Source organism: Mya arenaria, chromosome 1 (genome assembly GCF_026914265.1).
Source record: "Mya arenaria isolate MELC-2E11 chromosome 1, ASM2691426v1".
Lineage (NCBI taxonomy): Eukaryota > Metazoa > Mollusca > Bivalvia > Myida > Myidae > Mya > Mya arenaria.
The window spans coordinates 28,793,201-28,817,473 of record NC_069122.1 but is presented as its reverse complement, the minus strand read 5'-3'; the positions used below and the strand labels follow the sequence as shown (position 1 = coordinate 28,817,473).

Sequence of the window (24,273 nt, the reverse complement as noted above, 5' to 3'; positions counted from 1 at the left end):
GACATTGCTGAGCATCGCTGCAGTTAGGTGGTGTGTCATTGCTAGTTTTGTTGCCATTCGTCACACACCTTCCGAAAGCAAAACATATTGATAATTAAATGTGACAATACTGACCTGCTTCAGCATCTCAAAAACATTTCTCTGCCATTCTCCAAGAATTAAAGTAAGGAATAATTTATACAAATGTACAAATGGCAACAGACCCAGGTTTCAGTCCCAGTTTAAAAGAAAGTCACATTTTGTCAGGCACAATTAAGCCTATGTCAGAACTCCCAGTATTTTATATTTCCTTTCTATACTGGCTAGTAGTATGTTTGTCCAGCTGCTATTTTATTTCAACTATTTTTTTATGATTGCATCTGACAACATGCCTTGTCCTGCAGTGGTGGGTGGGGTATATTAAAATTAGACCGGCATTCAATCTTACGTGTGGGAAAACTTATACTATTATCCAAGAGACATTTTGTTCCATTGTATATACCTTACTCTGAAGAGCGAAAAGTCGGAGAATTTCTTGATAAATTGTACGACAGGAATATCGTACAGCTGTTCTTCATACAAACAGGTCCATGCCCCCTTGTCTGATCTTGACATGTCAATCTCGGATACAGATCCCGGCTCGAATAAAAACATTATCTCTGCATCTTCGAAACTCAACTTGGGTGTTATGAGCTTAAACTCCCGACGTTCTGGAGTGTTGTTTTTTTCGGAAGTCGCACCCAAAAAAAACCAGTAGGGTCGGCGATATTTTCCAGGTAGGGTCGGGTGACCCGAACCACACAATTTTTTTTTGGCCTTAGAGCAAGAATCCATACGGCTGTGACGGACACTCGTACATATAATTCAATGCCATTTTATTTCAGTAATTAATGTCCATTGCATTATTTTATGTTTAATTAGTATCTATACAACTCCCCGTTAACAGAAATTTGTTCACACAAAACGGATATGCAATATCAGATAAATTTTACATTAAAATAAAAACGTAGACTCAGATTGGGCGGTAAGCTTAAAGGGACGAAACCGTTGTTTTCAACGACATGCCATTATAATGGTTGTGTTTAACCGCTTGACACATTTGCGGGAAAAGGGGGATAACTAGCTGGAAATTCCTACTTTCACTTTGGCTCTGATTAGTGGAAAACATTTCCTGGGGTGTATCATTTCCAGACCAGTATATTTCGTTGATTTGACACGACACGATTATGTAACTACTGCAATATTTTCTTTTCTAAGTGTATACAAATTGTTGTAGCCAATCCACTTTTATGTATTTCTGAACCATTTGAAGAAATCAATCTTGAAGTTGAATACTTGAAACTGAACTTAATAAGTTTATTTCAAAATTGTATATTTGGTCATTAATTTTTAGCTGTTTAGTGAGAGCAGGTCACGCGACAGAAATATATTCTAGATGTTTTCATAGCCTTGATATTCTAATGTTACAACCAAGCCTTTGATGTGAGGGAGGTTTGCGACATATCTAGTGACAGGGTCCGTGTTAGCCACAATATTAATGGGGCCCATATTAATGCATTAAGGTTAATGGGGCCCATATTAATGCATTAAGGGAACTTTCTTAACATTCCGAAATTCATTATGTTCCCTTTACAACAAATAGCGTTGCCAAAACAAAAATCATCAAAGACTCTAAAGCGACTGATTTTTTTTATAAATGGACTAGTTTGGTTTGTTTCTGGCTTTCAGTAAAACTCCGAGAGGCAATAATCTAAATTCAACACTTTTATTAAACTGTATAAAATTTACAAACAAATTTCATTGGAATCTAATGTATTCGCTGGGCAGGTAATTTGTAACACCCAATAGTTGGTAATGTTTCCCCTAAATGGTTGACACAGTGCTAAGCGTAGGCCCCAGATGTGGTTAACAGTGAGTTAAACGGGTAGCTATAGAACACTTCCTGGTTGTATCGGCTGATAACTTATGTTGGTACTTCATTGTCCAATGGTAAGTATGGGAAGTGAACAAGGAGAGGACTTGTTATAAGGTACATGTGAATGGTTATTGAAACCAAAATGGTTTGTGGCACAGAACTGGCACTGGGAGGGTTGCTGACCTATTACCAAATTGGTTTTCTTGCTGAAGTGGTTACCTGAACTGTTGTTGGCTCCATGATGTCTTGATGTGAACACTTTAGACTGCACTGAACCAATGGATACTCCACCTGAATGTGTAGTATTGGAGCTCACTTTCGTTTATATCTGTAATCATTTTGAAAATTAAAGGTTGTGTAAATACCGATGTAGTCGATGTTTCACCGTATACAATGTATATAGTATATACATGTAGTACAGGCTTGGAAGAAATAAAAAATAGTTTGCTTCTGTCCTTTGTTGGAGCAGGTAGGCTACATGTATACATGTACCTACATAATTATGAACCTCTAGAAATCTGGGCCTCATTATATAAGTTTTTTACTCATCTATCAAAGGAAATGTTCCTCATGCTGTACAAGACAATGGCTCTAATAAAGACCATGCTTCACTTTTATGGCCTCCAAAATATAAGAAGGACCAAACAGCAATTGCAAATGTACAAAGAAGGCATAAGCTATATGTACATTTACATCGAATGAAATAAGCGATAGGGACTTTCAAATCTGGGGTATTGAAGAAAAAGAGCAGATCTAGTTCAAGTTTACAAACTCATCCATAAAATAGATTGTGTCTCAGCAAATGTGTTTTATATAAGGGTGCACAAGAACAAACATTTTTAAGAACAGATTTAAAACCACATTGATTCTATTGATGTTAAGCAATAGGATGATTGACAGTTGGAACTGCCTTCCCAAATAGAGTCACCCAATCTTATTTTTTATAAATAGCCTCTAAATAAATTTGGCTTCTTTAAATTTTAGGCAAAGTGCTAAACTCCAGGATGAAAACATTTAATAAGATTTTTAGTGTTTTAAATCGAAGGACAGTGGACTGAGTGACAGTAATTCAATATCAGATTCAAAAGCGGTAGATTTTAACTACCGCCGATAGAGTTCACAATTGTCTGATCCGTGGTGTGAACATGTAAATATGGTTTATCTAAAAAATGACAGTGTTAATAGCCAAAATATATTTTGAATTCTAGTGAGTTAACAGTGGAAGTAAAAAAGTATGAAATCAATTTACAAACAAAAATGCCAAAAAAACATGAAAAATCAAATACATGTATATCAAGTACATTTCCAAAGAAGAAAAAAACCAGAGTGCATATATTTAGCAAAAATTGCTTACACACTGAAGTAACGGTGCATCTGATCTCTACAACTTCATGAACTACTCAAACTTAGAAGCTTTGGGCATTATATAGGAGTATTATATGGTTATTTTTATGGTTTTGTCAAATTTACCCTTAATCGGGGCTTTTTTATCTTCTTAAAGAAGTACTTTCTTAAGTTTCTGTTCAGTTTTAAAGAAATTTTTATCAAACAGTGATTGATATAAGCCCAAACCTGCATGAGCCAATCAATCCATATAATCAACCGATATGTTGTGACATACCTGGGTTTCGTTATTATATGTATTTGGGCTTGTTAATGTATTCGGGCTTTTTAAAAAAATTAAAGGCGCTTGCTCACAGATTTTTTGTTGGCAACAATATTTTGTAATCTTGGTTGACATTGCATTATTTACTTAATCTTATAAATGAATAATCACCAAACAGCAAATACCTGATAGTCATTTGAATACATAATTGTTTAATTCGTAGACTTAAATATATAAAAAATTCAATAGCAAGTGTGTTAATAAAGTTTGTAACAATATCTTGATAATTTTCTGTCACATTTTAAATGGTTTTTGATAAAAAATTGAAGCTGTCATTTGATTGTTTTATCATTGTGAACAATTAGGTCACATAACGCCATATGAACCTAAATACAAAGAATGGCCTTTTGAGCGCACTGTCCTACAACAGCTCTTGTTTTTATTGTCAGTCCTGACAAACCATGAATCCCCTTGAAGCATTATTAAAAAAATGCTCTTTTTTACCATTGTTTCTTCAGATTTGTACTGGAGACCATGATGGCTGAAGATTGTACACGTCCAAAACCAAGACAGAGAGGTCGCAGGAGAGTGGTCAAGGTGCAAGACGAGACTCAGGACCATGAACAAGCTAGTGGAAACTACAAAAGTGGAGGTGCATATGAAGGAGGAAAGTCCTCGAGCGGAGGTTATGATGATGAAGATATGGCGGAGGAAATAGCAGATCTCCAAACACGAGGAATTTTGCCGAAGGACTTTACCTACTCTGGAAAGGATGGCTTGAGACGAGGAAGTTTTGATAGTGAAGATCTAATCGAGGAAATTAATGGATCACTTAGTATTGGCGCCAATTCTTCTAAAGTTAAGGACGGAAGTACTAGTGATATAGATACTGATATTTTGATGAGAACATCAGAAATAGTTCCTGAAATTGGCGCCAATGGTTTGCCAGAAAATTGGTGTATGGACATGCATAAAAAGGAACATTACAAATTGTTTCCCTTGAGGAAAGGTGACAAGGAGTATGATGTGGTCGATCAAGACTTTGCTGATGTAGGGATTGAGGTTACAGGAATCGAGAGGTTACAGAACACTAGATTATTGAAGAAGTTCAAAGATGAAATAGAAGACTTAAAAATTCATAGTACAGATGGTAAAATCAATATTCTTTTAAACCTCTAAGATTAGTTCTTTGACACTGATGTTAATTTATGTAAATAGTATGCACGAAAAACACTTACAATGTAGCTGTCCTTAATTGAAATTCCTTGATATTTAAAGAAGGTGCCAACTGATATCATAATATTGTCACCCTGGCTAGCTAAACACTCAACTTGTAGATTTGATGCACCATTATGGAAATATGGTGCTGGTTTAGAAAAGATTCCTACTGTATAGACAAAGAACAAAAATGATGGAAAATGGGTATATGGCATGTATGGTTTTAGTGTTAGGTCTGGTAAAAGCTAAATCTTATTGTAATGTCTGTAAGAAGTATGCATAAGTAAAATATTATATTTCTTAATATTTATACATGCCTGAGTATGTACATTTCAACTCCTTCCACTGCAGATTATGATGTGAATGTCCAGTATCTGTACCATGGGACAGGAGTGGAGAAGGTACGACTGTGTGAAGAAGGCCTGGACCAGAGACTCAGTCGGATGGGCTACTTCGGGAAGGGAATCTACTTCAGGTGGGTCTGATGGGCTACTTCTTGAAGAGAATTTACTTCAGTTGGGTAGGCTACTTCGGCAAGGGAATCTTCTTCAGGTGGGTAGGATAGGCTACTTCGGCAAGGGAGTCTACTTCAGGTGGGTAGGATGGTCTACCTCTGCATTTGAATCCACTTCAGGCGGGTTGGATGGTCTACTTCGGCAATGGCATCTAACTCAGGTGGGTAGGATGGTCTACATCAGCAAGGGCATCTACTTCAGGTGGGTAGGATGGTCTACCTCGACATTGGCATCTACTTCAGGCGGGTAGGATGGTCTTCTTCAGCAAGGGCATCTACTTCAGGTGGGTAGGATGGTCTACTTCAGCAAGGGCATCTACTTCAGGTGGGTAGGATGGTCTACTTCAGCAAGGGAATCTACTTCAGGTGGGTAGGATGGTCTACTTCAGCAAGGGCATCTACTTCAGGTGGGTAGGATGGTCTACCTCAACATTGGCATCTACTTCAGGCGGGTAGGATGGTCTACCTCAACATTGGCATCTACTTCAGGCGGGTAGGATGGTCTACCTCGACATTGGCATCTACTTCTGGCGGGTAGGATGGTCTACTTAGGCATTGGCATCTACTTTAGGTGGGAAGGATGGTCTACTTCAGCAAAGAATTCTATTTCAGGTGGGTAAGATGGTCTACTTCGGCAAGGGCATCTACTTCAGGTGGGTAGGATGGTCTACTTCAGCAAAGAATTTTATTTCAGGTGGGTAGGATGGTCTACTTCGGCAAGGGCATCTTCTTCAGGTGGGTAGGATGGTCTACTTCGGCAATAGCATCTACTTCAGGTGGGTAAGATGGTCTACTTCAGCAAAGAATTCTATTTCAGGTGGCTAGGATGGGCTACTTCAGCAATGTCATCTACTTCAGGTGGGTAGAATGGTCTACTTCGGCAATAGCATCTACTTCAGGCGGGTTGGATGGTCTACTTCGGCAATGGCATCTAACTCAGGTGGGTAGGATGGTCTACATCAGCAAGGGCATCTACTTCAGGTGGGTAGGATGGTCTACCTCGACATTGGCATCTACTTCAGGCGGGTAGGATGGTCTACTTCAGCAAGGGCATCTACTTCAGGTGGGTAGGATGGTCTACTTCAGCAAGGGCATCTACTTCAGGTGGGTAGGATGGTCTACTTCAGCAAGGGAATCTACTTCAGGTGGGTAGGATGGTCTACTTCAGCAAGGGCATCTACTTCAGGTGGGTAGGATGGTCTACCTCAACATTGGCATCTACTTCAGGCGGGTAGGATGGTCTACCTCAACATTGGCATCTACTTCAGGCGGGTAGGATGGTCTACCTCGACATTGGCATCTACTTCTGGCGGGTAGGATGGTCTACTTAGGCAATGGCATCTACTTTAGGTGGGAAGGATGGTCTACTTCAGCAAAGAATTCTATTTCAGGTGGGTAAGATGGTCTACTTCGGCAAGGGCATCTACTTCAGGTGGGTAGGATGGTCTACTTCAGCAAAGAATTTTATTTCAGGTGGGTAGGATGGTCTACTTCGGCAAGGGCATCTTCTTCAGGTGGGTAGGATGGTCTACTTCGGCAATAGCATCTACTTCAGGTGGGTAAGATGGTCTACTTCAGCAATATCATCTACTTCAGGTGGGTAGAATGGTCTACTTCGGCAATAGCATCTACTTCAGGTGGGTAGGATGGGCTACTTCAGCAAGGGAATCTACTTCAGGTGGATTGGATGGGCTCCTTTGGCAAGATAATCTACTTCACTTGGGTAGGATGGGCCATTTCAGCAAGGGGCATCGACCTCAGGTCGGTAGGATGGGCTACTTTGGCATGGGCATCTACCTCAGGTGGGTAGGATGGGCTACTTCCGCAATGGCATCTAATTCAGAGTGATAGGATGGGCTACTTCGGCAAGCGCATCTACCTCAGGGGGGTATGATGGACTTCTTTAGTTCATTCATTTTTGGCCAGATTTTGAATTGCAAAGCCAGAAAAAACAGTTTGTTGATGTAACTCAACCTTCTCATAAGATTTCCTGAGAGCCTGTAACCTAAAGGTTTTTTGAGTATCTCTTTTTGGTCATATTTTCGTCTGTTCTTTTAAGGGGTAAGAAAGGAAAAAAGAAATAAAAAAATACTACCTACCTGCTTAACTACACCTTAAAATTTGGGAAATGGTAACACCTTAACAAGCTTTTTATAAACGTGGCCTTAGATTTACTCAGGACTCCTACATGGTTCTAAACGCTTTTTAGTATTTTCTCACAAAAAAACACTTCTCTTCCATTTCAGTGACACGCCTCTAAAGTGCGTACATTATGCAGACGACCCAGGCAGGCCAAACCCCGATGAGGCGTACATTCTCAAGTGTCGAGTTATTCTGGGTGATATCAAGGTAGTCTATTTTTTTCAAAGAAAAATTTGCCTCATTGTTGAAAAATAATTATACCCCCACAAACGAAGTTTGAGGGGGTATATAGGAGTGAGCTTGTCGGTCGGTCGGTCGGTCGGTCTGTCGGTCGGTCAGTCTGTCAGTTTTCATGGTTTCCGGACGATAACTCATGAAAGGCTAGACAGATTTGAACAATTTTTGGTACACAGGTGTAACATCAGAAGATACAGGTCAAGTTCCATATTGGGGCTGGTGGGGCCAAGGTCAAGGTCACTGTTACTAAAAATAGAAAAACGGTTTCCGGACGATAACTGATGAAAGGCTTGACAGATTTGAACAATTTTTGGTACACAGGTTTAACATCAGAAGATACAGGTCAAGTTTGATATTGGGGCTGGTGGGGCCAAGGTCAAGGTCACTGTTACTAAAAATAGAAAAAACGGTTTCCGGACGATAACTCATGAAAGGCTAGACAGATTTGAACAATTTTTGGTACACAGGTGTAACATCAGAAGATACAGGTCAAGTTCGATATTGGGGCTGGTGGGGCCAAGGTCAAGGTCATTGTTACTAAAAATAGAAAAATGGTTTCCGGATGATAACTCATGAAAGGCTTGACAGATTTGAACAATTTTTGGTACACATGTGTAACATCAGAAGATACAGGTCAAGTTCGATATTAGGGCTGGTGGGGCCAAGGTCAAGGTCACTGTTACTAAAAATAGAAAAACGGTTTCCGGACGATAACTCATGAAAGGCTAGACAGATTTGAACAATTTTTGGTACACAGGTGTAACATCAGAAGATACAGGTCAAGTTCCATATTGGGGCTGGTGGGGCCAAGGTCAAGGTCACTGTTACTAAAAATAGAAAAACGGTTTCTGGACGATAACTCATGAAAGGCTAGTTTTTCTTGTCAGCAGTGTAACTTCTAAATTACTCAACAGATTTAAATAAAACAATACATGCATGATAAAAGAAGATGCAGTGTGCAGTAACCTTGGAGTTATGGCCTCTTTTCAAAGGAATGGTTTGCCATTCCTGTGTCCAGGCGGCATTTGGGGGTATTCATCACTCCTGTGACAGCTCTAGTTTTCATTGTTTAAGTACACATTTTTACACTAAACAATATGCATATGTGGAGAAATTCCAAAAAGTATTTTTTGAGTAATGCCTCTTTAAAGGAAAAAATGCTTTGAAAGTGGACATTTCTTTCACTTTCCAGTATAAAGCTTTTCTGTTTTTCAAAGAAAAAAGTTTAGGTATTGTGAAATCTTCACTGTCTTCAGCGGCGTTGTCATGCAAAAAGCCATAGCTGCGGCAATAAACAGTTCAAGAACTCATGATGAAACTTACCAGCGGCATTATTCACATGAACAGCAAGGCCCATAACTCTGGTTTTAATAATGTTGGTGTTATGTCCCTTGATTGACTGAAGAAAAACCTATTTTGCATGTACATATATTATATATGAAACATATCCACAACTCATCTCTTTGATGTCTATTTATTATGTATTTGTTATTTCCCTTTATCAAAGAAAAGTTTCCCAATCAATGTGAAAGATGATCATGTTTGCTATGCTCAAATATCATATTTTACATTCAGGATATAGTATCATAGTAATGCTTAAAAAAAGGTTGCACTTGATAGCTAAAAGCATTACTGGTACTAATGCTTAAGATAATTGGAATCTTCAGCAGTGTTCCAAACAATTCAGATCTGTTGTATTGTGAGTAATCTTATATGACTGAATTGAAGGCATTGACCAAAATCAGCTGATTCAAAGACGAAAATAAAAATGAACTGTCGAAACTGTAAATCTGTGTGAGTGCAGCTTTAAAGGAACTCGTTCGTATATAGCCTTAGACAATGAAAGATTTTTTTTATGTGGATATTAAAATGCTTGTTTCAATAATTAAATGTCTAGAGTTCTAATAAGATTGAGTCCTGTTGGGAGTGCTTATTTCAAAATTAGACAGAAAATGCTGTTTTGCCAAAGAGAATGATTGTACAATGCCATTGAAAATTAAATCATTTAAGGCTTATGGATTTACAAAATTATGGTATATATTCAAATAAGTATCTGCCAGGTCAGGTTTTCTGGTTAGAGCAGTGGTTTGAATACTCGCTTCTCACCAAGGTGACCCGGGTTTAGTTTCCGGCCTGGGTGCACATGTGTTTGGTTTCTGGTTACGAAGCAGGAAAGTGGTTTATATCCTCAAGGTACTCCCGTTTCCCCCACAACACAAGACCACACTTTCGCATAACGATTCACGCCAACAAGATTGATTAATATAATGTTGTAAAAACTTGTAGTAACACAATCTTTGTAAAAATATATAAGTTTAAAACAATCAGCCAACTCAATTTAAACAATTTACTAAGGAAGCCTTTCCTGTGACCATACAATCTGTGAGTGAGTTCTTTAAATTATATCATTTTATTTCTGCTCAGTAACAAAAGGCCTTCATCATTTGAGTCTTTTAAACACTTCTTTTATTTTTCTAGGTTTACCCAAAGTTTAAGGATGATAAAGAATTAAGGCGGGAACCAGAAAAAGAAACAATCACACATGGATTAAAGAAGTATGACTCCGTGGCGGTAAGTATAATACTTAGTATCAAATATATCATGCCAAGTGCCCTGTGCATGCTATCATTTAATGTTAAAGTGAAAATTTGTAAGATTTTCAAAGCAGTGAAAAATATCAAGGCGATATTTTCACTGTTTAAAACAGTCAATAATCGTTTTTGTTACACTGATAAATCTCTATTAACATCTCAAAATCATATAATCCCGGTGAAAGTCCAGTCCTCTGTAGCCATCTTGTTTTATGGTGTAAAATAAAAATGGTAAAAGCTGAACAGACAAGCAAAAAATATTTTATTACAGCAATACACATGATTTATTAAAAAAATAAGCTTATTTTGTAAGACTTTGCAAAGTTTTCATAGAAAGTTAAGTATTTTGTAAGAAACAAAATTTTAAAAGTTCAAGTCCTTTAAAAGATACACTGCCTGGCGAACCCCTTTGGCTCGAACTCTGAGGGACCTACAAAAAAACCTCGAGCCTCGGTAAATTCAACCCAAATTCTTGCTTTGAGTTTAAATAAACGTTCCTTTTTTAAATTTAGTTTCAGCCAACAAGGAGTTCGAGCCAAGCAATTCGAGTCAACAGGGTTGAACTGTATATATATATTTTATGGCCAATTCATTTTGAGGCTTGTATTAAAACCTACTGGTAATGTAAATTTAATTAACGTTTTTTTATTTCAAAGGGCTGTCCTAAGGATTACAACGAGTATGTTGTGTATGACAACAGGAGAGCGATGATAGAATACATCATCAAGTTCAAGGTAAGAATAGTGATTTTTTTCCGACTCCTATAAGATTAGATAAAAAAAATTGACCTTGCTAGAAATTCTTTTCTTGCACAAAAGAGTTCCAGCGATTAAATACATAATTACTTTATTTTGGTTAACTGAGGTGGGAGAAAAAGCATCTAGCATAACTGATCGTGTAAGATAGGTTCATCACAACCATTGCGCAGGGTGTTCTGGGGAAACTCGGTAAACCTTGTTTCTGCAAAACACCCTTCGTTCGGGTTGGGATGAACCTACATTGTAACTTACACTCTCGGCCACGTAAGATACTAATAATCTTTTCTTTTTATTTTGTGGTGGATTCATAGTCTAGTGGTAAAACACTTGACTGTCAAGCCAGAGGTGGAAGGTTTGATCCAACACTTAATTACAATTAATACTAATTATCAAGTAGGATTGACGGTAAACGGGGAAACCTTGTGTCAGTGCTAATACACTGGCGCCTAAAAAAAGAACCAGGGTAACTCTGACGAGAGTCCCTTTTGTTAGTGCATTAAGTCTCTATTTATACTACTAAATTGATATTCTCACTGGGACTGATGTCCATGGATTGGCCAGTTGTGTGTGAAAAAAACATACAACCCATCGCCCCTTATTTTCTTACCTTGTGTCAGACGACAATGTTATTTTGTTTTTTATGCATCGGAAGAGATAGGAGTAGTAAAGACACTGTCTGCCCGTCCCTCAACCCCTTGTCGGGGCCATAGCTTTGTGATTATTGATAGGAATACAATGAAACTTCACAAAATGGACATGAAATATGACTCCAAGCTGCACTCTCACAGATTGACTGTTATGTCAACTTCTGTATTTTTTGTCTTGGAACAAGCCAATTTATGCGAAAATGCATGAAAACCAGTGATATAAGATGGTCTGTAGACAAAAAATAGGACCACAGACTTTCATATTTAAGTATAAAAATTGATGTTTTGTGCATTTTACTTCAACCGTTAGTTACGCTTTTAGCCATTAAACATTAATTTTGGAACGGAAATATGAACATCTGTGATCTGATCTTTTGTCAGCAGTCTTATATCACTGGTTTGCAGATATTTACGTAGAAATTTGCTCATATCAAGAAAAAAAAATGTTGTCAAAACAGTAAATCTTTGTGTGCAGCTTTCAATAAACAATAACATTTATAATTCATTTGAAGGTGTAATGCACTTGCTCTCATTTCGAAGGTCACGGTCACACTTGGAGGTCATTGTTGCTCAATATGTACTTCATAGCAACAATTCAAGTCTGTCCAGTTTCGAAGTACTTTTACCAATCGTATTTGAAGCATTTTCAAAATCTGGAAAATGTAATAACAAGTGTAAAAGTAAGAATTACGTGGATTTTTTTAATAATTCAAATATCATTGCATATAGAATATAGAAATTTCACATGCAATATATAAAACATATCAGATATAACTCCTGCAATTTTCAGAGCATTATAATACATAGTATTTATCGCTGAATTACAATCCATTAATGACATATGGTTGAACCCGAGTGCCTAAAATATGATATTATAAAACAAAACGTAGTTTATCTTTTTTATCTCAAAACTCTTTTAAGAGAGAATAATACACTATAACGAAAAATAGTGTGCTTAGCATGATACTGTTATAAGAGACTTAAGATGTTTCGAGAAAATGGGGCTTGGTCTCAGTACAGATCGATAAAATTTAATGAGTAAATTAAAATTTAGCCTGTATTAAAGATGAATTACAAGTTCAGAGTGTGTATACCTAGTGATAAATTACGTCATATATGCTACGTCAGAAGGCAACATTTTGCTTAAAATAAAGACTTAAATCAAAGATTACTTTTCTTTTACTACACCATTTCAAATAAAACAAAGGGCAGTCTATGCCGCTTAAGGAGCCCCGCCTTCATTTTATTACTGAAGTTTGATAAGGTGATTAGTTTCCTCAAACACTTCGACAAACCTGTTTCCAAAATAACGTTTTGACAGTGCTCCGTCAGACGGCCGTATTGTGAAAAGGTTTGTTGAAGTGTTTTAAGAAACTAAACTCTCAATCAACCTCTGGTAAAAGGCCAAAGGCAGGGCCCCGTAAGCGGCGTAGACTGCACTATGTTTCATTTAAAACCTTGGAAAAATAGTGAAGATATCTTTGTTTAAAGTCTTCATTTTAAGCAAAATATTGCCTTCCGACGTAGCATTTATGACACAATTTATCACGTGGTATACACACACTGAAGTTGAGGACTAAAGAAATTTTATTTGCTTTTTTTTACCTTTATACAGATTGCATTAAGATTATTGAACTAAATAAGACCCTTTATGAAACACTGGCCCCAGTATAATTGTCCATTTGGGAGGCTAAGAGAATGGGGCTAAAATAAAGAGGCCCTTGATGAGAATCCATCAGCTTTTGGGTGAGATGTGGACACCTACCCGGTACCTCGTTACTAGCTTCCACAAGAGCCCTTGTGTCAATTGTTTCGATGCAGTTGGTAAACATAAAGTCATGAATTATATTTTTATTCTCAAATTTCAGGCGAACAAAGAACTGATGAAGAAACTAAGGACTCAACCAGTTGCTACAGCAGCAGCTACTATGGCAACCAAAACTTCTAGAAGGAGTTTAACGCCCTCTTTTTCCAAACCCAGAAAGTCGTCAGGAAAAGGTAGTTTCATTTTAGTTAATTCAAGTACAAAAAAGGTTTTTTATTTTATTAAGCCATAGGTTACATATATAATGTTGAATTTTCATGCTTTGTGATTCCAGATGAATTTGGTTTCATTTGAAAGGCCCCTGCCTTGCTTGCTTATTACGAATATATAAAAATAATTGACTGGAAAACAATTATAGAAAAAGTTACTGATATTTGTAATTTTGTTTTATTAGCTCACCTGTCACTTTGTGACAAGGTGAGCTTTTGTGATCGCCTTTTGTCCGGCGTCCGGCGTGCGTCGTGCCTCGTCCGTCAACAATTTACTTAAAAGACATCTCCTCCTTAACCGCTGGGCCAATATTAATAAAACTTCATAGGGATGTTCCTTGGATGGTCTTCTATGAAAGTTGTTCAAAGAATTCAATTCCATTTAGAACCTGGTTGCCATGGCAACCAAAAGGAAAAACTTTAAAAATCTTCTTCTCCCAAACCACAAGGCTTAGGCCGTTGATATATGGTAGGTAGGATCACCAAATGGTCCTCTACCAAGATTGTTCAAATTATGGCCCTTTGGTCAAAATTGGCCCCGCCCAGGGGGGTCATGGGTTTTCTCTATATGTTTATAGTGAAAACTTAAAAAATCTTCTCCTCTGAACTTACTTGGCCTAGAGCTTAGATATTTGGCATGAATCATCGTCTAGTGGACCTCTACAAAGTTTGTTCAAATTATGGCCCTGGGGTCAAAATTGGCCCCGCCCCGGGGGGTCATGGGTATTCTCTATATGTTTATAGTTAAAACTTCAAAAATCTTCTCCTCTGAACTTACTTGGACTAGAGCTTAGATATTTGGCATGATTCATCGTCTAGTGGACCTTTACAAAGATTGTTCAAATTATGGCCTTGGGGTCAAAATTGGCCCCGCCCCCTTTGGGGGTCATGGGTTTTCTCTATATGTTTATAGTGAAAACTTCAAAAATTTTCTCCTCTGAACTTACTTGGACTAGAGCTTAGATATATGGCATGATTCATCGTCTAGTGGACCTCTACAAAGATTGTTCAAATTATGGCCCTGGGGTCAAAATTGGCCCCGCCCCGGGGGGTCATGTGTATTCTCTATATGTTTATAGTTAAAACTTCAAAAATCTTTTCCTTTGAACTTACTTGGACTAGAGCTTAGATATTTGGCATGATTCATCGTCTAGTGGACCTTTACAAAGATTGTTCAAATTATGGCCTTGGGGTCAAAATTGGCCCCGCCCCCTTGGGGGGTCATGGGTTTTCTCTATATGTTTATAGTGAAAACTTCAAATATCTTCTCCTTTGAACTTACTTGGACTAGAGCTTAGATATTTGGCATGATTCATCGTCTAGTGGACCTCTAAAAAGTTTGTTCAAATAATGGCCCTGGGGTCAAAATTGGCCCCGCCCCGGGGGGTCATGGGTATTCTCTATATGTTTATAGTTAAAACTTCAAAAATCTTCTCCTCTGAACTTACTTGAACTAGAGCTTAGATATTTGGCATGATTCATTGTCTAGTGGACCTTTACAAAGATTGTTCAAATTATGGCCTTGGGGTCAAAATTGGCCCCGCCCCCTTGGGGGGTCATGGGTTTTCTCTATATGTTTATAGTGAAAACTTCAAAAATCTTCTCCTTTGAACTTACTTGGACTAGAGCTTAGATATTTGGCATGATTCATCGTCTAGTGGACCTCTACAAAGATTGTTCAAATTATGGCCTTGGGGTCAAAATTGGCCCCGCCCCGGGGGGTCATGGGTATACTTGATATGTTTATAGTAAAAAAAAATCAAAAATCTCCTCTGAACTTACGTTGCTTAGAGCTTAGATATTTGGTATGATTCATCGACTAGTGGACCTCTACAAAGATTGTTCAAATTATGGCCTTGGGGTCAAAATTGGCCCCGCCCCCTTGGGGGGTCATGGGTTTTCTCTATATGGTTATAGTGAAAACTTCAAAAATCATCTCTTCTGAACTTACGTGGCTTAGAGCTTAGATATTTGGCATGATTCATCGTCTAGTGGACCTCTACAAAGTTTGTTCAAATTATGGCCCTGGGGTCAAAATTGGCCACACCCTGGGGCTGATGGGTTTTCTCTATATGTGTTATAGTGAAAACTTAAAAAATCTCCGAATTCACAATGACAAGTAACATCTTAATTTAAACTGGGTAACATATTTAGTACACATACCAATTTTCAATATGGGCCAACAACATGTTTTTGGCCATATAGCAATACTTTTTTTGTATATTTTAGATATATTTTATATTGATTAACGAAAAAATAAAAACTCATGCCGTCATCAAAATTATGATCTTAACTGAAGACACAAGAAAGTCGGGCTAGTATATCACAAATTTTCACTACCCCTGGTCAATGAAAATCCACTAGCCTTAATATTTCTCTGATGTAAATGCCTTAAAATCAAAGATAATCTTGCTTTGGTAGCTAACTTTTTCCATAAATATTTAAAAGTAAATCTCAATATTTGTCTTCCTAAACAGGGATCAAGCTAGCATCAAAGTTATGGGAGAAGTGAATTATCTATCTATATCTGTATAATGTCAACTCCTCTTTCGAGTGTTACTGACATGAAAGATGTGTGCAGTAAAATAGCAAGCCCAGTTTATTACATCTCCCATTTTGATAGTTTACATTTTTAAAAGATATGTTACTGCCAACACTTGTTATAATACTGAGTTCATTAATAAAAGCAATTAAACTAATTCTTGTTGTTCATTCACCAGACTCAATGTTATCATCACTGTTCAACGTATCATCTTACTTGATATACTCCATAAGTCCTAGCTTATTCCAGACTTCTAAAAAACCTTAACTACTTTGAACCATCCAGATTTCTTATCAAACCAATGTGCAATATATGACAGGTGAGCGATTCAGGGCCATTTGGCCCTCTTGTTTCTTTTCTAATCAGATATAAAATGACCTTTTTTTATCAAAGCAAAAAAAGCATATGATTTGTGTTCAGTTAAAAAATATTAGCCTTTATAATAAATGGAGTTTTCAAGTAATAGCAAACTGGCCACAAATTCCTCAGTTCAAAAAAGCGTCAAAATATCGCTATTTTTTTAGGTGTATACAAATTGTATGCTTTGTTTGTTTTGATCATTAAAGTCAATTGAGTTAAATTAATCATAATGCAATGTAATGCATTAAAATGCACCTATCCAGTGTTTATTAAGTGTTGGTTTTGCTCCTTTAAAGGGACTGTACTCCAGATTGGCACCAAAAAAAGTTTTTTTCTGAAACGAATCTCATGAGAATTATTTATTAGAATGTGTTACGCTTTGATATCATAATTGTAAAAAATAGTACCAAAATGTTAAAAAAGAAATTGTGTCGGAGACCAGGTTCGAACCCATGTCGCCAAAATTGCAGTCCAGCATTGTATCCACTGAGCTACGATGGCTTACTCTAATCAGGTGACATAATATACCTACCCCGGTAACTCGGTAATATCACATGATAACACCGACTAGCCAATCACATATAAGGAATGAACACTGGCACCGGATATTCAAACTCAATCATTTTTTTACTGTATAATATACTAACATAACGTTCTTCTTTTGTTGTAAATTTCATCATTGTTAACTTTAAAATCTTTACTGCTCTGGAAGTTTACTGGACACCCCTTTGATCTTCTGTATTTCTAACAAGATTTTAAGACAGCTGATTCAGATGAACTATCTATAATATTTAAATATATGAGCACATTATCAACTATTTCAAGTTTAAAAGTTAACAACGATGTTGTTAATCATGTTGTTAACTTTAACAAAAGTCAGACAAACTGCTTATTGTGTATATTTGACCAGTGACCTTAAAGATCTGGGCCCTGTACTTCAATAAAATAAGTGGAGTTGGGTTAATATTAATAGCACTTAATAATCACAGGCTTTCTCAGAGGCTGGCTCATTTGTATTTCAGTCCAATTCAATTTCTTTCAGTCTGCTGTCTCATTTCTAGGTAAGGAACAGGCTTTTAAAACGTTTCTAAACTAGGGATTGAATTTTTGATGTATGGGATGCAAAGTAATTGCTGGGCCGAATTTTCAAGATTGCTTTGTTCAAGGTTGTATTCAAAATTCTTAAAATAGTGATTTCATTGTCTTAGTAAAAACCTTATCAGGAAAGGATTATTTTCCAAACAACAACAGGATTTTATATCGTTTAAGACATTAAAATCACCATAAATCGTCTAGCATCCCACCTCCTACTCACTGTGGCTTTGTGATTTATGATGCTAAGACCAGGGATTTCTCTTTTTTTTTCTTTCACCGATTTTGTCCGGAAAAAAATCTCAGAGAGGAGAAGGAAGTGAAAACAACATAAACTTGATCAGTTTCGGGAAGAGTTTCTTGTTAATTGTGACGGTACAGAAATGCTTTTTAGAGATAGCAATTTTGATTCCCAAAAACCATTATATGACTGAGCGCACAGATGCTGAAAAATAGCAAAATTAGGTTTATATATAATTCATACTAACTTTCAGATACCTTGATTATGAAAAAGCTGATATAAATCACTCTTGAGTCTTTCCTGGATACAAAATATTGTGTAAAAATCTTTGTCACCCAAAAAAATGCCAATTTTGAAAAATGATCACCATTTTTGCGAATTTGCCACAATGGCTTCAACCATGCAGAACAAGATTGTGTCTTTCTTTGGTAAAATTCATATAATTCTATTTATGAAGCTTTTAAAAGCTGCACTCCCACATATTGACAGTTTTGACATAATATTATGTTTTGTCTCAGAATCAGCTGAATTGAGTATCAATTCCTTCAATTCAGTCATTATAAGATAGCTTTTAATAGAACAGATCTCATTTGTTTGGAAAATGCCAAAAAAATTTTTTAATTTTGCCTTTAGCGTTTATAACTCTTTAAGCCATTAAAAAATCAATTTTCCCACAGAAATATGAAAAACTGCAATATGATCTTTAGTCACTAAATTTATATGACAACCTATATGATATAGGTTATGAAATGTAGCCTTTTTTATTTTTAGTTTAAAAATTATATATTTTACAACGATTGTGAAGAAAGTTATGATAGCTTATACTAAGTCACTCTCGTTGGCACAATGTTGCGCGAGAGTGTGGACTTGTGTTGTGGGGGAAACCGGAGACCCCAGAGAAAACCCACTTGTCCGGCTTGGTGACCACTAACAAACTTGCATGGACCCAGGTCGGAAATCGAACCCAGGTTGCCTTGGTGAGAAGCGAGTGCTCAAACCACGGTGCTAAATGGACCACCCTTTTTAGTTTTCTATGATATAGGTTATAAATTTAGGCTTTTTATGTGTTTTTTAGCTCACCTGTCACGTAGTGACAAGGTGAGCTTTAGTGATCACTCTTCGTCCGTCGTCCGTCCGTCCGTCCGTTCACAATTGCTTGTGAACACAATAGAGGTCACAATTTTGACCTAATCTTTATGAAACTTGGTCAGACTGATCATCTCTATAAAATCTAGGTCAAGTTCGATATTGGGTCATCTGGGGTCAAAAACTAGGTCACTAGGTCAATTAGTAGAAAAACCTTGTGAACACAATAGAGGTCACAATTTTAGCCTAATCTCAATGCAACTTGGTCAGAATGATCATCTCTATAAAATCTAGGTCAAGTTCGATATTGGGTCATCTGGGGTCAAAAACTAGGTCAGTAGGTCAATTAGTAGAAATACCTTGTGAACACATTAGAGGTCACAATTTTAGCCTAATCTCAATGCAACTTGGTCAGAATGATCATCTCTATAAAATCTAGGTCAAGTTCGATATTGGGTCATCCGCGGTCAATAACTAGGTCACTAGGTCAATTAGTAGAAAAACCTTGTGAACACAATAGAGGTCACAATTTTAGCCTAATCTCAATGCAAATTGGTCAGAATGATCATCGCTGTAAAATGTAGGTCAAGTTTGATATTGGGTCATTCACAGTCAATTACTAGGTCACTAGGTCAATTAGTACAAAAACCTTGTGAACACAATAGAGGTCACAATTTTAGCCTAATCTCAATGCAACTTGGTCAGAATGATCATCTCTATAAAATCTAGGTCAAGTTCGATATTGGGTCATCTGCGTTCAATAACTAGGTCACTAGGTCAATTAGTACAAAAACCTTGTGAACACAATAGAGGTCACAATTTTAGGCTAATCTTAATGCAACTTGGTCAGAATGATCATCTCTATAAAATCTGGGTCAAGTTCGATATTGGGTCATACGCAGTCAATAACTAGGTCACTAGGTCAATTATTAGAAAAACCTTGTGAACAAAATAGAGGTCACAATTTTAGCCTTATCTTAATGAAACTTGGTCAGAATGATCATCTTAACATAAGCTAGGTCAAGTTCCATATTGGGTCAACCCAGGTCAAAAACTAGGTCACTAGGTCAATTAGTAGAAAAACCTTGTGAACACAATAGAGGTCACAATTTTAGCCTAATATCAATGCAACTTGGTCAGAATGATCATCTCTATAAAATGTAGGTCAAGTTCGATATTGGGTCATCCGCGGTCAACAACTAGGTCACTAGGTCAATTAGTACAAAAACCTTGTGAACACAATAGAGGTCACAATTTTAGCCTAATCTCAATGCAAGTTGGTCAGAATAATCATCTCTATAAAATCTAGGTCAAGTTCGATATTGGGTCATCCGCAGTCAATAACTATGTCACTAGGTCAATTATTAGAAAAACCTTGTGAACACAACAGAGGTCACAATTTTGACCTAATCTTTATGAAACTTGGTCAGACTGATCATCTCTATGAAATCTAGGCCAAGTTCGATATTGGGTCATCTGGGGTCAAAAACTAGGTCAGTAGGTCAATTAGTAGAAATACCTTGTGAACACATTAGAGGTCACAATTTTAGCCTAATCTCAATGCAACTTGGTCAGAATGATCATCTCTATAAAATCTAGGTCAAGTTCGATATTGGGTCATCCGCGGTCAATAACTAGGTCACTAGGTCAATTAGTAGAAAACCCTTGTGAACACAATAGAAGTCACAATTTTAGCCTAATCTCAATGCAAATTGGTCAGAATGATCATCGCTGTAAAATGTAGGTCAAGTTTGATATTGGGTCATTCACGGTCAATAACTAGGTCACTAGGTCAATTAGTACAAAAACCTTGTGAACACAATAGAGGTCACAATTTTAGCCTAATCTCAATGCAACTTGGTCAGAATGATCATCTCTATAAAATCTAGGTCAAGTTCGATATTGGGTCATCCGCGGTCAATAACTAGGTCACTAGGTCAATTAGTACAAAAACCTTGTGAACACAATAGAGGTCACAATTTTAGGCTAATCTTAATGCAACTTGGTCAGAATGATCATCTCTATAAAATCTGGGTCAAGTTCGATATTGGGTCATACGCAGTCAATAACCTGGTGGCATCCATTAATTACTAACAATTAAGAAAGAACCAGTAACTCAAAATATTGATGCATTGCAATCCTGAAAGTCCCAATAGTATGGATCGATGGCAGGTAAGCGATACAGGGCCACCATGGCCCTATGGTTAGCTCACCTGTCACGCAGTGACATAATGAGCTTTTGTGACCGCTTGATGTACGTCATTCGTCAACATTTTGCTTCGAACAACATCTCCTTAACCCCTTGGCCAATCATGATGAAACTTGGCAGGGATGTTCCTTGCATGAAGCTCTACCAAAGTTGTTCAAAGACATGGATTCCATGCGAAACTCTGGTTGCCATGGTAACCGATAAGAAAAACTTAAAAAAAATTCTCCTCCAAAACCACAAGGCCTAGAGCTTTGATATTTGATATGTAGCATCACCTAATGGACCTCTACCAAGATTGTTCAAATTATGCCCCTGGGGTCAAAAATGACCCCGCCCCGGGTCACGTGGTTTACATAGACTTAGATATGGAAAACTTAACAAATCTTCTCCAAAACTAGAAGTCCTAGGGCTTTGATATTTGGCATGTATAATTACTTTATGGACATCTACCAAGATTGTTCTAATTATGCCTCTGGAGTGATAAGAGGCCCTGCCCGGGGGTCGCAAGTTTTACATAGGCTTATTTAGTGAAAACTTAAAATCTTGTCTAAAACCACAAGGCCTAGGCATTTGATATATGGTATGTAGCTTTACCTTGTGGTTTTCTACCGAGATTATTCAAATTATGCCCCTGAAGTGATAAGACCTAGGGGGTCACAAGTTTTACATAGGCTTATATAAGGAAAGTGTTTAAAAATCTTCTTGTCTGAAAATGCAAGGCCTACGCATTCAATATTTGGTATGTATCATAACCAAGTGGTCCTCTACCAAGATTGTTCAATTTATGCCCCTGGGGAGAAGAGGCCCTATCCTGGGGGGAGTCACAAGTTTTGCATAGGCTTATATAGAACAAAAAACTTCTTGTCTAAACCAACAAGACATTGGCATTTTATATGTGGCATAACCTAGTGGCCCGCTACCAAGATTGTTCAATTTGTGCACCTGTGGTGAAAAGAGGCCTCACCCTGGGTGACACAAGTTTTACATAGGCTTATATAGGAAAAAACTTTAAAATTTTCTTGTCTGAAGCCACAAGGACTAGGTCTTGAGCCATAATATGGAGTCCGGGATTTTGCGTTACATCACAGAAATTTCAGTTTAATCGTATGTATCTGGAGAAATACATGTGATATACAGATTTGTAAAATTAAAGAAAATTTTCAAGACAAATAACTGTCTATATTGATATGATGTTGACCTTTCAAGCAACTGTTACTTCATTTAAATCATACATTTATCATCCATTTTCCAGGTGTCCTGTGCGGACATTTTCAGGAGGGGTTGTTCAAAATACAAACTAAATGTGATTTCTTTTTATGTAATCCTTGTAGGCTTATTTGTGTGAAATAAAAACGTGGACATTTTATTTGTATTTACTAATTTCAGTTTTATTTCAGCAGCGGTAATACTATTTTTTCCAAAATAAAACCATGTAATGCGACGTAACCAAATGTGTCCACCTTGTTACGTCACAGAAAAAAGCATTATAACTCATGACCTTGACATCGATGCATCTTCGCGCAGCATGATAACAACGTGATCGATCGTGAACTTTGATAATGTCGTAAACTGGTGGTTCTGGAAAACGTCGGATTATAATGACAGGGAAGTCAACTATCGGGTGCGAAAGTTGTGTCTTTTTTGTTACGTCGCATTATTTTTATATTAGTAACAAATACTTAGTGCAACACCTCGGAAACGCGGTATTATCAGTTCTGTTTACGACATCCATAACTGTTTCACCAATTTTCGGTATTTTTGTTGCCTTTTTACGGTACAAGACGAGCATGGCAACCTCAAATATGAACGAGGAAAGACTTCAAAAAAAAATTACGTCGGCAACAAATCGCGGCATTCACTGGTCGCCAAGAATGTATCATAATACGTCCTTTTATTTAGCAAAGTGATCAGTGATGTATGGAAACCCTTTACAATTATTTAATTCAACAGAAATAACCTTTTATTTAGTATTGACTGAAGAAAGTCGTGTCCCGTATTACGTCCATTGCATATGACAACCGTCTACGGCGATATAGATGATGTATACGCAAAAATAATGTGTTTGCATAAGTGAATTTATATATACTTTGGAATGGAAAACAATTTATAATAAAATAGATGAGATGCATTGTGATTACTCCAACTTTGTTTGTGCATAACAAAGACACCAGTGTGGATTTTGGTGTCCTGTTACACAATTTGTGCAGTTTTTGGTGTCCTGTTACACAATTTGTGCAGTTTTTGGTGTCCTGTTACACAAATTGTGTCCAGTTACATCTCACTTTGTGTCTTGTTACATCAATCTTCAACTAGGTAACAAACTGCTAAATATTTAACTAAATACATGATTCTGTATTTAAAGCAATTCAAATAAAGCTATTGATTGATGTAAGTGGTCTAAATAAGTGAAAACAATCAACTGGACTTCATAAGAATGCTTTGTAATATGGTGTCCAGTGTTACTAACAATAAAACTTAAAATCCACATTACTTTGTATTTAAAGCTAGAAGTGTTATGCCATTTCAAATATAATTGCTTTAGATATTGTTCTATCCTAATACAGCATAAAATTTGACAAACGCAAATATTAAAAAAGAGGACACCACAGTGTTTGTGATGTAACGCAAATTCCCGGACTCCATATTATGGCTCTCTTAAATATTTGGTTTGAAGCATTGCCTACTGATAGGGTCATGTGGGGTAAAAAACTAGGTCAGTGGGACAAATAAAAGAGTGGCCTCTAGGGGCCATACTTTTCATTGGATCTTTATGATAATAGGTCAGAATGTTCACTTTATTTAGCAAAGCTACAGGTGAGCGATACAGGGCCATCATGGCCCTCTTGTTTTCTATTATACTTTATGTAATAACGCTATTGTCATCATTGTGTTAAAGTAATTTTCTGTATATCCTTGCATGAAAGGTTTATACTACATATTATATTGAAACTCCCACTATAAGCTGCACTCTTAATTACTCCCAAAAAAGATTTATCACAGTTAATACAATTGTTTCAATATACTTAATCTGGTGAATAAATGTGGGGGTAGTAGATCACAGTTAACCTTTTAGCATTGATGACCAATCATTTAATATTTTTG

General features: G+C 37.0%; 1 protein-coding gene across 3 annotated transcripts in view; it reads left to right on the top strand.

Moving 5' to 3' along the window:
- Nucleotides 1-1,111: 1,111 nt before the first annotated feature.
- Nucleotides 1,112-24,273, top strand: part of LOC128238565 (uncharacterized) — a 31,417-nt gene continuing 8,255 nt past the window's right edge. The window contains exons 1-8 of one of the 3 annotated variants that reach the window (XM_052954635.1): nt 1,113-1,207; nt 1,860-1,968; nt 4,019-4,650; nt 5,070-5,193; nt 7,479-7,581; nt 10,090-10,182; nt 10,859-10,936; nt 13,476-13,605. In XM_052954635.1, coding sequence (XP_052810595.1) covers nt 4,035-4,650; nt 5,070-5,193; nt 7,479-7,581; nt 10,090-10,182; nt 10,859-10,936; nt 13,476-13,605 — 1,144 coding nt within the window. In that variant the 5' untranslated portion in view covers nt 1,113-1,207; nt 1,860-1,968; nt 4,019-4,034. Of the gene's footprint in view, nt 1,208-1,859; nt 1,969-4,018; nt 4,651-5,069; nt 5,194-7,478; nt 7,582-10,089; nt 10,183-10,858; nt 10,937-13,475; nt 13,606-24,273 lie in introns of all 3 variants that reach the window. The other 2 variants (XM_052954619.1, XM_052954626.1) reach the window with 2 other exon arrangements.